This window comes from Zosterops lateralis (assembly GCF_965231275.1).
Source record: "Zosterops lateralis genome assembly, chromosome: 6".
Lineage (NCBI taxonomy): Eukaryota > Metazoa > Chordata > Aves > Passeriformes > Zosteropidae > Zosterops > Zosterops lateralis.
In genome coordinates this window covers 43,937,453-43,951,258 of record NC_139761.1, presented here as the reverse complement: position 1 = coordinate 43,951,258, position 13,806 = coordinate 43,937,453, and the positions used below count along the sequence as shown (strand labels likewise).

At 42.8% G+C, this 13,806-nt stretch overlaps 2 protein-coding genes across 3 annotated transcripts in view; both read right to left on the bottom strand.

The window, feature by feature from the left end:
* SLC1A2 (solute carrier family 1 member 2) overlaps nt 1-159 on the bottom strand; it is a 79,767-nt gene extending 79,608 nt beyond the window's left edge. The window contains exon 1 of the mRNA XM_083862575.1: nt 136-159. Within this exon, the coding sequence (XP_083718701.1) occupies nt 136-152 (17 nt within the window). The 5' untranslated portion in view covers nt 153-159. The remainder of the gene's footprint in view (nt 1-135) is intronic.
* A 4,385-nt stretch (nt 160-4,544) lies between these two features.
* The window catches only part of PAMR1 (peptidase domain containing associated with muscle regeneration 1), a 56,356-nt gene continuing 47,094 nt past the window's right edge, over nt 4,545-13,806 (bottom strand). For both annotated transcript variants that reach the window (XM_083864454.1, XM_083864455.1), the window contains exons 8-12: nt 12,878-13,090; nt 11,274-11,340; nt 8,949-9,181; nt 7,246-7,541; nt 4,545-5,564 (exon numbers count right to left, since the gene is read on the bottom strand). In XM_083864454.1, the coding sequence (XP_083720580.1) occupies nt 5,028-5,564; nt 7,246-7,541; nt 8,949-9,181; nt 11,274-11,340; nt 12,878-13,090 (1,346 nt within the window). In that variant the 3' untranslated portion in view covers nt 4,545-5,027. The remainder of the gene's footprint in view (nt 5,565-7,245; nt 7,542-8,948; nt 9,182-11,273; nt 11,341-12,877; nt 13,091-13,806) is intronic.

The following is a 13,806-nucleotide window of genomic DNA, read 5'->3' as shown; positions in this document are numbered from 1 at the left end:
AATTATTCTGTTAGGGAATGGCGAGGGGCAAGGATTAACAATGAAGCAGATGACAGGAAACTGTTACCAAAAGAACAATGCCGGGCATCTCCCCCATCCTCCCGTTCCTCCCACCCAAGAGACGGTCCCCCTCACCCTTCTGTCGATGCCATGGCTCCGAAAAACCCCCTGTCTTCTCAAGGGTCCGAGAGATTAATTTGGACTGCAGGGCGCGAAGGAGGTTGTCTCTTTGGTATAACCCTCGCTCACGTCTGGGGAAGGAGCAGGCAATTCCTTGTAATCCTGGGGGCTCGCAGGGCGAGGATCCGGCAGCTGGGCTCTCCCTCACCCCGCCGTCCCAGCGCAGGCTCTCGGTGCCCCGGGGACCGGCAGCGGCCGGCGGGGCGAGGAGGCGCTGGCACCTGGGCTCGGTCCCGGCGCCCTGCCCTGGCCGCGGGAGCTGTGCGTGTGTGCGCGGCCGGGCTCTGCGCTGGAGCTGGGGGGCGACTTCACATCGGCGCGGCGCTGGCTGAGGCTGGATTGGAAGGTTTAGCCCTCGAGCCGTGGATTTGCAGTCAATCCCTCTCTATTTTAGGCACGGGCTGACATCACGAGCCGTTGTTACTCCTATAAATCCCCCCCAACAGCTCCTTGGCAGCGGCGGGGGGGCGGCGAGCCCCTGGCAGGGGGAGGGCCGGGCCCGCAGACCGCGACCTGCCCCGTTCTCCGCGGCCGCCACCGCCCCCGGGGCAGGCTCGGGGCTGCGGGGAGCGGCGGGGAGCCGCGACACACACACACACACACAGAGCCCCGCTCGGCTGTCCGCACGTGTCCCGGGGAGCGGGCCGGCGCTCGGGCAGCAGCGGATCCCGCAGCCCGGCCCAGGGGCACCTGCCCCGCCGCGCCGAGGCGGCAGCAGCCTCTCGGGAGGCCCGGCCCCTGTGGCACGGTGCGGTCCCGTCCCCCGGGCCGGCCGGGCTCGCTGGCCGAGGGGCCGAGGGGCCGCGGTAACGGGACCGCCGCCCGCAGGGAGCGCAGGGCGCGGCGCGGGGCGGTGCTGCCCCCTGCCGGCAGGTGCGCGCGGCGCGGCCCCGGGCCCCACCTGCCGCCGGCGGCCCCGCAGGCCCGGCCCGGCCCGGCCCCTCACAGCCCCGCCGCGGGCCCGGGAGCCGCCGCCGTCCCGCTTGTGGCTGCGGCCTCTCCCCACGCCTCGCCCGGGCCCGCCCCCGCCCCTACCTGCGCCGCCCCGCCCCCGGCGGACCCGGGCCCGGGGGTCGCTGAGGGCGTTTCTCAGCGCAGGGCAGGGTGTTTCTGTCCTGTCCTGTACCCGCACAGGGGCTGGGACACAGAAGGCCCGTGTCACGCCCAGACACTGCCGCACACCTTCGCTCCGTCCCCTCAGCTGGGGCTCTGCCCGCCAGCCTCAGTGCTGCCTCTCCATCCAACCTGGTGTCCCGTTTCACAGGGAACAAACATTTCTGCCACAGCCCGTTCTCTTTGCCCCGAGGAGGTGGCAGGGAAAGCCATGCGGAAGGCCCTGACACGATACGGAGCTGGGAGGCCGCAGGGATTGCACAGCTGAGCAAAGCCTGCCTGACCCTCGCACCACTCCCACTCCCCCAGGATGCTTTTCCTGCAGCCAAGCCAATTCCAGTCACTTGCCCTTAAAAAATGGCAGGATGCAGCCTATCACGCAATCCCCAGTCCTAATCAAATACACATTTTTTTTCTTGTAATCTTACCATGGACGTAGGCTTTCAATGGAAATACTTTACAAGGGCAATTCTGTGAGAGTAACTGAGGGTGCCTGTTTCAATCCTGAAAAGAGCTTGTACTTCAGTATGTCCATTTCCTTTCACTGCTATTTTTCAGCTAAGCACCCTGGCTTTTGGATGTAATTTAATGCAGCCCCAAAAACATACAAAGGAAAAACATACACTCGTTGGAGTGAATAAGAATGCAGAGAGTGTTTTGCTCTTTTCTTTCCATGGCAATATCCTTATGGCCTTTCCAGAATGCACAGCTCGCTCTTTTTCCTTGGAGGGAAAACGAGCTGCTATCCATGTTGTGCTATTTCACACCCTTTCTCCAACAGATGGCACAGATCCTCACCTGTTTAGAAAGAGATGTTTGAAATAGTTCTGCATCTTAAAAATAGAGCCAAGCTATCAAAGAGATTAATAATTTCAGGTCACATGTTACTTTTTTTCAAACACTTATCCCTATTTTTTCCACCTTATTGGCATTAGATGCTAACCCCCACATGGTTCTGCTCAGTCTCTAAATAGGAAACTCCATAAGCCTGGCAGAAAGGATGGACAAGCTGGCTTGTAATTCCTGGGAATACTCAATGTGGTACAGGTGCTTGGATATGTTGATATGACTGCTCACTTGTACATGTGAATACAGCCAGAGAAATAAAACATTATGTGGGCATTTAGAGATAGCCAGATTTGAATCTAGGATTTAAACATGATTGAGGTCCAGAAATAGAAGCAAATATTGCAACCTCATCCTCCTCCTGTAAAGGACAGTGCTAAATCTGAATCCTGGGGTTGAGAGGTGTCTGGCTTTTTTCTTGCTTCTGCCTTCTTTGAAGAACATCATGGCTGTATACAGAAGGAGTTGAATAGTGCCGTGCATGCACAGCTATAGCAACCTCCTGAGATTTTAATTCCATGAATTCCTACAAGTTTCTCTTCAAGAATGTACTTTTGTGTGATATACAGCTAGTGAACAGCTATATTGTTGCTGTCCAAGCCCAGAAACTTTCAGCTGATTTGAAGACAAATGGGGATGGGATTCAACACTGAGGAGCAGTTAGAGGATCAATAAATACTAAAATATGGTTGATCTTTAGTAAAAGGAGAAGAGTGAGGTCTAAGGCTGGACTTAAAACAGACTTTTGCAGATCTGTTTGGACTGGACAAATCTTAAAGGGGGGAAAAAGCATTTGGGACCTCGTCTCTCAGATGTAGCAGCAGAAAGCAATAATGCTATGGAAAGCAATGCAGTTGTGGTGTCATAACTGAGAAGATAACCAGCTCACAGGTCTTTATAACTTCTGTTTACCATTAAATAATACAATAATTATTTAGAATGTAGAAACTATCATTTTATGTAATCATGAAAGAGCTTTCTCATTTCACTTCCTTGTCAATAGTGTTAGGAGGAAACACATGTTGACTTTCTGCAAGTTTGTGCTTCTCCAAAACTGACACCTAATTTGCTCTAACCCATTCTGTCAGCAGGGGAGTACCACACATTCATTGGCATGTGTTCCTCCCGGCAGAGGAATGGAACACATCATGTTTTTCACATTTAATTCAGGATTTTTGTTGCTGTTGTTGCCATGCAGTTTGTCGGCCAAGCATAATCTCCTGGCAGGAGAAGACAGACAAACAAGATAAAGAGAAGCAATAAACTTTGATTGTAGCCTTTAAACTTTTTGATTTAAGCAACATCATGTGGTCCTATTGCCAGTGAAAACAAGAAAACTGCAAAAGCATAACACAGTAAGTATTTCTGCCAAGAAAATAAAAAAGAAATTACATGGAATGATGTCCAATACTAATTGTCCTTTTAGCGGCAGTTTCCAGATTCAAAAGTGGGTAAAAACTACTGAACGCTAAGAAACTCTTAATGAGATTTTACAGCATCAGAGAATCAGAGCTGAAATCAGACTTGCTAACTTCAAATTGCCACAGCCATGTAATACTGAAGACAACTTCAGGATCTGAGTCCTTCTTGGTAAGAGCACAAAATCTTTTCATCAGATTGCCAGACTTCACATCCAGCTACTACTGGAAGCTGGTTTGGGCACTGTAATAATTTGAAGGTCCTAAAAACTCCAGAGTGTCATGTATGACTTACCAAGAAATCATTATTGATGGAAGACAATCATTACTGTCTCTTGTCCCCAACTTTTATAGGATTAATTCCTAGTCTTTAGCCATGACTGAATAGAGAATAGAGAATGATTTAGTGAAACAGCAGTGACTAAGGACCGTGAAGACACCTAGATGTCTCCCTGGACAACATGCCCACTGGGAGAATCTTACCTTCTGATATCAAACAGTTCAGCCTCAGTTCAAGAAAAGTGCCTGCTAAGTGTAAGACCTGGACATTATTCTTTATCCTGAAGAGCTACAGAGGAGTAGTTTTACCGCAAATGTATGGGAACTAATGGGAACTGAAAGTTTTCCTGAGGTTTTCATAGTTCTCTGAAATAACCCACTTGGAAAAAAAGTACTTAAAATACATTTCGTGTTTTCATCTATTTAGAATACAAGGTGAAAGGGAACTCCTCTGTACATTTCATTGTAGTGATTCATGTACAATAGCAGCACTGGCTGTATTAAGAAGAAAGATCTTGTTATTTATATAATCTTTGAATTTTCTGCTGATTCTGCCTTTTAGTGGTCCTGAAGAGTCCCAATTGAGAGTGACACACAAAGAGACAAGGGCAGTAGAGAGTTCCTAGAATGTGACACAGATAAAGCAACAATGGACCTAAATAATGTCAGACATGAGTATATAGGTTAAAAAAACAAAACATGGTTTATTTAAATGTGTAAAGTACTTGGGAGGGAAGAAGATTACATTGTACTATGGCAATACAGACAGCACATACCACAACAAGCTCATCTGTCGTAATGAATTCAGGCTACTGTTTCCAGACTCTTAATCCACTCAGTCACACAGATCTTTGGGAGAGACTCATCATCAATTTCTCCAGGGAACTGCACACTACAGATTAATTTCAGACAGAATTTACTTCCTGTTCCTGCATATTAGACTCAGGAGCAGAGCATTGTCCTCCCACCAGGGGAGACAGACAAAATATGGAAAAACTTCTCATGCACTAAGACCCTCTGTCATGGGTTAAGTGAAAGTAGCCTGATGACATATCTGATCCTAGGACGAATTACCAGGCTGTCTGCCTTAACCTTATCCCAGATGTGTCTCATCACTGGGATGAGAAGCCTAAAGTAGCAGAGACTGAGAGAGATATTATATTATAAAATGCCATTTCCAGACTCAGATTTTTATTTCATGTTCTTCTCAATCCAGTCTTTGAAGGGAAGAGCTTTGGTGTAGCCACTGTAGAGTTCTAAGCTGCAAGTTTTATCATAACCCCAGCTCACTAATCCCATGAGGTGCCACCTCAGCTCAGGAGATGCTTTTCCTGGCAAAGTTATGGCAGCAATCCCACCAGTCTCAGCAGGGCAGATATTGGAAAAGGTTGTGTGGTCTTGTTTGGCACAAAACATACTGTCAGTGATGCTGACTTGTATCCCATTATCCTCATACTGTTGCTCACACAACAGTGAATCCACCATCTGAACCACTCCCATGCGGATTGTGTCATTCTTGTATCCGGGATCTTTAATGTCAGCCAGTACCTTCCAGCCAGTAACCATTATCTTTAAATCCTCTGTGGATGAAGTCAAATCATGAGCAGATGACAAGCAAATGGGTTGAACACGACTGCTGATCCTGGCTTTGTCCAAGAGTTTTATGACAGCTATATCAGAATCAAGTAATATAGGGTCATAATTGGGATGCACTATGATGGCAGAAATCTGGAGAGGAAACAGAGTAGGAAGAATTGCAGGGTTAACAGCAATGGCAGGTCAGCAACACTCTTTCCATGCTACTAAAATACAATTTAGTTCATCTTGCAATACTTCTCTACCCTCACCTAAGGTGTTCTTTCACTCAAATGAGAAACATGCACAGACCGAGCATCTTCTGACCTTTTTTTTTCTTTTTTTTTTCTCGCCTTTTTTTTTTTTTCCTGCTTGGATTTCAGTAAAGTTTTTTATTGCATGAAACACTTCTTACTCAAAAGCAGTCAAGGACATTTTTTAGCAAAATGGGGAGTTAATATGCAGTTCAAGTTTTTCTACTGTGTACTGAAAAGGTTTTACCTGCCATGACATCTTCAGCCTGTGGAATTTGGATGGGGTGGGGCTTTGCACTAAAATGTTACTTTCTGATTGAAATGCACCTGACCTCCCACCAAAAAAGACTACTAGCAATACATTACATAATATTGGGGCCAAACGTTTACTGCTTGTTTCCTTAATGAAATGCTACAAGAACAGATAGGATTCCTATAAGGAAATACTGTAAAAAAAAGGATTATATTTTCTTACAGGAAATGAATGAAAAATATGGGATTAGAGAAAGAAACTAAAAAGGGGTCAGGAGGAAAAGAATTCAGTTAATTATGATAGTTTGGATAAAATCCATTAATTAACTCAGACACGCCCCCCCCCCCCCCCCCCCCCACTTCCCCCGAAAAAGAGACACACATACCCAAAATTGCTGTATTTCACATTTTGACTTCAGCCTTTCTAGTTCTGCTTGAAAAAAGCAAATCACTCTGGTGAGCCCAAGGTGCTATTTTTGGAGCTAGAGTCAGGCATAAACTTCTTTTCAGTTTAGAGCTGTTCGGCCTCGGGGCTGAGAAGTGAAATGTGCTCATGGCATCAAACCAGGATTTAGAGCACAAGTGTTTCCCTCATAAATTATGCTAATCAATTTTGACAGCAGCTGGCATCTCTTCTACTTTTTTACTGGCAGTATCACTCAAGACATTATGGCCCACAGAACCTGAGGTATTTTCTTCATTAGAGGTGAATGCATGAGTTGGATGGCTTCGAGGAATTCAATGAACTACAGAACATGCCCTTCTTGTGCCATGGGAGAATCAGAACCAGAATCATTAGGTTGGAAGAGACCTCCAGGATCATCAAGTCTAACCCAACCCTAACCTCAACTAAACCATTGCACCAAGTGCCATATCTAGTCTTTACTTAAGGACATCCAGAGATGGTGAATCCACCACCTCCCCAGGTAGACCATTCCAATACTTTATTACCCTTTCTGTAAAAAACTTTTTCCTGATATCCAGCCTATATTTCCCTTGGCGCAGCTTAAGACTATGTCCTCTTGTTCTGTCCGTTGCTGCCTGAAGAAAGAGACCAACCCCCACTTGACTACAGCCACTTTTCAGGAAGCTGTAGAAAGTGATAAGGTCACCTCTGAGTCTTCTCCAGACCAAACAGTTGCAGCTCCCTGAGTCGTTCCTCATAGGGCTTGTGCTCCATGGCACTTGAGTCTCTACATATGCATTTCAAAGACCAACACGTGAGAGAGTGTACTGCCCAAAGGGTGACCTTTTTTTCCCCATACAAGACAGATGTGATCAGCATCTACCTGGGTTCATCATTTTTCACTCCTGTTGGGCTCACTCACCCTCAGGTTCTGGATGGTCTTTTCATCCCTGTCATCGTCTCTGTAGAACTTGCCCAGAACCACCTTGAGCTCAGCTGTCTTGAGCACGATGGTCTTGCCCAGGTCAGTGACGCAGTGGGCGGCCACCACCACGGTGCGCTCGTTGACCAGGGCCCCACTGCAGATCAGGATCCAGGCCCCTTTCCGAAGGCTGTTCTCCTTTACCCCGCTGGCCGTGCGATAGATGGCTGCCTGCCACGGCCACCTCGTGGAGCTCACTGCCTTCTTGAGGGTGATGTTTTCTGCTTTGCCACAGACTGAGGAAACATGAAGCAAAAAGTAGGTAACGCCTTCTCCCCAAAAGAATCTGAGCTTTACTCTTGAGTCCTTCTTAGAATGTGCCAAAAGAAACTGAACTGCAGTGATGAATATGAAGGACAGTTGTCTAATTAGCCTCTGTCTCTAACCTCCAGAATTACAAGAGTATTTGATATAGCTTTTTCAAAAAATATTCAAGTTTGTCATTATTATGTGAATTCCTGGGTAAAGTAGGAATGTGGATTTAGCACTTGAGCAGGTGAATTTTCACAACAACCTTATTGAGTTGCACTATAATAAGGTGACTGCAGAAGGAAATGGAAAGAACACCTCTGATTCTTGTTTATCATAAAGCCATCACTGCACTAAAATTCACCCCAGGCAGTCACAGTGTATTTTTGAGACCTCTCCTGGCACAAATCTTTGAACAGGTCAATTCATGCCTGTAATAATAGACCTGCCTTGCTACAAGAATGTTGAAGCAAATGCATCTAAATCAACAGTCATCCTGGGGAAAAGAAAAAGCTCTGCCTTGTTCTAGGAATATATTATACACACTTGGACTTGGGGTAGTATGTTATACACACTTGGACTTGGGGTAAAATCCCCTATATGATGAAAGTTTTACTTCAGTTGAAAGAGTTACATTGTATGGTTGCATTTTTTAGTCTCCCTTAGGAGACTTTTTCTTCCTGGTATGTAGTGTGTACATGTCCGTAGTGAATGTGATACTTTTCAAAATACGTGATATGATCTCAAAGTAAAACCACAAACAAGAACAATAAAAATTTGTTTGTTGTTAAGATCTACTTTTCACAGTTTTCTTGATGTCATTAGTGGGGTTTACCAAATCTTGTGACGTTCTTACCCTAACTTACTTTGTGCACTAGCTCCAGATTAGATTTTATCTAGACTTACAGTTTGCAAAATGAACCCTTCCTTAGCAGGGTTCATTAAAAGAAGAGGCTCTTTAAAATTGCAGACTCTCCCTTCTATTGCTTAAACTTTGATAGTTTTGTCAGCTGTGTGCCAAAGTATGCAAATGAAAGAAAAATCCCATTTCTAGTAAATAACACAGAAAAACATGAACTGGTAGTAGGAAAGCTATTTCAAATCAGGAGAAAGACTTACTATACCTTTTGCTCAATAAAAGAGTAGAAAAAATAATGGCAAATTACAATGCTGAAAGCCTGATCACTTTACCATCAACTGCACAAGTTCTAATGGTGGATAAAAAGACACATATACCCTTCAAGCTTTATTGCTCCTTTCTCCCAGCTGGAAGTATAGGCAGCCTACACTGCTGTGACTCCCTAAATATCTGAGATGAATACACATCCTGTTTCCTCATTCACCCAAGAGATATGCACTTTTTTTTTTTTTTTTTTTTCCCCTTGGAGACTCACTTGGAATGCACACAGGGGCTCTCCCACTCCATTTTCCTGTCTTCAGGCAAGTCCTCCTGCTGCTGCCCAGGCGGCGGTAGAAAGGAGAAACACACTCGTACTGGAGCTGAGTGTGCAAGTGCTGGTAGCCTGGGGGCAGTTCTCCAAATGGCAGTGCTGGTTTCTTGGTTGGATAGATTTGAAGCTTTTGCTTGCTGAATGCAGAAGAGTAAAGTTGATGCAAAGGTGTTTCTCTGTTTCAAGGCACAAAGAACACAACAATTATAGTATTATAAAAGCAATCATTACAATAACTTTATTATGTGTTAAGTATCATTTAAAATCGTATGAAGTTTGCTCATGAAAGAATAAGGAAAAATATAATTCCAGCATAGTTTAGCAATACTCCAATTTACATCCCAGCTATTGTATTTACATATATCTGCACATTTATATAATTACACATATGTTTATACATATCCTATTTGTGTCTCTTTTTTCAATTTACAGTTTCTGAATTGAAATCTGTGGCCTCTGAATGTGGAAGTTTTTTTTCCATTCACAAAAGGACCGAGAAACCATTATTTAAATAAAGAAATTACACCTGAATTTGGCATTGTCATAATTAATTCTCTGTAGAGGGGAGCTAGGCACATCTTTTCTCCAGCGAATATTTTAATAGACAGTATTAGGAATTGATTCAGATTAAATGATGTTGCTAAAGTTGCTTGATTTAGCAATTAACAGAGATAATTGCCTTACCACAGAGATTTCATAATTTCATAATCGCTAAGCTTCCACTTAGAAATTGTTCTGATTAGCTGAAACAGGGCACATAATTAAGAAATAAACATATGCACCAGCATAGATATGGACCATAAGCTTGACTACAGTTATACTTAAATTTTTATCATATAGACTGTGTCTCTTGCTTTCATGCTTAAAAGCTCAAATCTTAAAAAAAATCCCTTTTTTATGCCTGAAAAATTCAGCAGGAAATTAATTTCTCCTTGAGATTCCTGGTACTGCCTACATCCAGAAAATACTTTTTTTTTTCTCATGATGATTTCATTTTTTATCACAGAGAGACACAGACACCTCCATCATACCCAATCTGTGAGGCGATATGTAACAGGAAAGTAAAGTTACAAAGAACAAGAGCAATGGCAAGTCTCTTGCATTTTGGAAGAAGGATGAGAGCTGCTGTGATCATATTTAGTCTACCAGGGTACCATTCCGAACTCACAGGTGCCTTGCAATATTGCACAGTCTAGACTTTACCTCACTATTGACCTATTAAATGGAGATTCTACTTCAAGAGATTACAAACAGTCCACAAACATGAGATGCCATCATCTCATGGCATGTTATGGATGGGAGGGCATGTATGTTCTCCCAATACAGCTGGTGTTCATATCTGAAACATAAAAGACCTGTATTCAAAAGTTAATAGAGAAATTTAAGCAAGAAAAATCCCCTAATGGCTACGAAAGGCTCATGTCAGCTTCTCAGGGCCATCTCTACAATCATACATCACAGACCTGCAGAGTGGCTGAGTTATTGGAAGTGTATGCTCGCCCTGTTCCTCAAATCTTTAGGTATCTGCTGCTGGCTTTTGCCAGGGACAGGATATGACTTGAGCTGGACCTTTATTCTGTCCTGATATGACTGTTCTTAAGACCAAAGATGAGGACAGTTCTTGCACTGAATCTAAAATTAAATTAGTCATGTACTTCAAAAATAACCTTGAAATGAGAAATTACTACTTGGATGAAAATGAACCTGAACATTGCAACATAACTAATTCAGACTGGGTTTATTTCAAGAAATCATCAGAAGGGTAAGCCCAGGAAGGGTCTGATCTTTCATTCCTTCCTCCCCTCCTGCTCTACTTCCTCCTCTCCCTCATGCCCAGCCTATATAAATTGTGCAATATTGCTTTGGATGTTGAAATTTACTGGGAGCATATTGCATTGCCACACTCTTCTCTCCTTGTGCTCTCCCTGTGCACTAAGATGGCACATGTTCATATTTTAACACACATCATTAGCCCCAAGGAACTGTTCTTAAACTGTTCTCATAGTCTGTCACAAGCTTGCAAGCAGAATTCCAGCATCATCCTGTAGTTTGTCCGTCTCTATCTGTGCATTTCTTCCTGGCTGCCTCCAGCAACTGGCAACCAGTGCTTAATCAGACTTCCCCTCCCAGCAGCTCTCATTGCCCAATTATCAGTGGATTTTTAGGAATCGCTGCTCAGGCACACTAAATACATGGAGTGAAAAGGAGAGGAGGGGAAAAGCAATCACATTTTTTCTTTAAACTATAGTTGAGATATTACATTCTCACCTTGACTGAACCTGCATTGGAAGCACTTTCTGTCTCACCAGGTCAGAGATCTTTGGCTCTCTGCAGGCTAGAAAAAATATAACGTTGCACAGTACTTTTTTCACATTCACAGCTCAAGTGCTATGGTTCATACACATTTCCAACCTTTCCTCTCACTAACTACAGTGGACTGGATTAAGAAAAGAGGCAGTTAAGTTATATGCATTAAAATAAAGATAGATCCTGAAACCTAAAGCCTTGGAAAAATACTTCTTCACAGTTCACAAGATCTACACTTTTACAACAGTGGAAGGTACTGAACTACTCTGCACTGGCACTTTCAGGCACAGAAAAAGATTCTTCCATCATTCAGTGTGTCTGAATGCCACACTTGCATCACTGCAACCTCTTCCAGTAATGGAATTGTATATAAAAATACTTTGTTTCCATCTGTGTAGCCCAACACAGCTAATCCCAGTAACTCAGCATACAGAGAAAGGCTCTGCAGGACGTTATGGATTTCTAAGAATCTGTTTGTGCACTTATGGAAGGAATTGGAGGCTCTGATTCAAAGGAACACTTCAGAGTTACCTGAATATGCATAAGAAAGGAGAGCTAAGATTTCTAGTTTTGCATATTCAGTTTACTTACTTTAAGATTAGGATAAAATATTCAAGTTCAAATAACTCTGCCAAGGTCTCCTTCCTGCTGCCCTGAGTGAAGAAAAGGAATCTTGCAGGATGGATTTTATCTGTGTGCCTGAGTGCTTGTTCTCTGTCTAATTTAACAATATCTAGTTCTTTGTGACTGATATATCTGTTTATCATTATGTCAGTATCACAGTAAGCATCAATAAAGATGCTTTCCACAGATGATTATATGTTTCAGGGAGAGATTATTTTCATCTAAAACAACAGAATAAAGCAAATTCCCCTGGGGACAGACATATTTCCTTATATTATCATCATTTCAGTTTTTTAAAAAATCCATATGTCAAGAAATTGCTTTCATAAAATGAATTTAGCAGTTCCCCAGCCCAAATTCATTCATTCATTCATTCATTCATTCATTCATTCATTCACTCAGGATTTCACAATACATACTCAGTAGAATAGCTCCAGGTCAAGAGTATAGGATTTAATGATGTGATTCAGTGTTTTGATGAATACATCAAAATACATCATATCTTCAAGGCTGCAATGTACAGGCTCTGCCTTTTGAAGTAATTTCTGGTCCCATTGTTTTAAAAGGATTGTGAAAGGACAGTTATTCCCTATGACAGCAACTATTGTTAACGGTCTCATGAGACAATTATTTTATTCTATTTCAATTCCCTCCTGATCTTCTTTGATTTTGATCTTATGCAGATTCAGTCCTAGAATGAGGACAGTTAGGGAACATTCCTTTCTCTGTTTAAAGATGGAATCTCCTGGAATCATTGGCACCTTCTCTGTCTGAGTATAGCAGCCAGCAGAGCTGGCAACTACAACACTGGGTATCAGGTATCAGCCAGACAGCTTACTATTAGCAAATATGGTTGTTTGTCGACTGCAAATGATATTAAACACAATCCAGTAAAACCATATCAGCTTGTGTGAGTTGTGGTAAAAAAGTTAGTAAACTACCTTTTATGCAGATTGGTTGCTTCCCTGACCATTCTCCATCGTCTTGGCAGGTCCTTTGTTCATTGCCACTAAGAACATATGAGTTGTTACAAAAGAAAGCAATGACTGTGCCAATTTTTGCATAGCGTCCGTTCAAGAGCCCAGTGTCTTCCACTACTCTTCTGTAGCCATTGAGTGGGCCACCAGGATCTGAGCAGTTTTTTTCTTCTAGAACTAATGATAGGGGAAAAAAGTTGGTAACCATTTTATCAGATTCACTACATTGTTTTCACCCATCAAATTGCTTGGCATTTCATTCAGATGTTACTAAACAATCTACACTTTAATAAAGACATCTTTTCAAGACCCATCTGGGATCCCTGTCTTTGAAAATGTCAAATATTAAAGAAGAAATTATAATATAGAGATATCTGTTTATAATACACACTTTAGTCTCAGTGAAAGCATAAGATTCTCAAATTAGTAAAAATTCTCAACTTGTTAAAACCTTAAGAAGTAGCTGACAATCCTGAAAAAAGAACCTTGACTTTCCATGATGTTAATGTCCTATTAATATTAACAAGGCTTCTTCAATAGCATAAAAGGCTGCACTTAAACTATTTGCAGGAAACAGGCCCTTGGCATTCTTTTCCTTTTACTGTATTTTCAATACTTCATTGCACTTGGATAATAAAACTAGACTACTTAATTTTGCTTTTATGTTTGGTTACATTTTGTTTTCTTAGCACTGAGAGAGATATCTCAATAATCCAGGGAAATTCACGAATTGAAAGAAAACACATGTACATGTTTACTGACAATAAAAGTTTAATATGAAAAGCTTACTCATGCTATATTCTGCCTATAAAATCTCTTTTAGTTCCTCCTTCCCAGCATTTTCCACTTCTTTTTAATTCTTGTTGTGTTTTTGGTTCTTTTGGGTTTTTTTT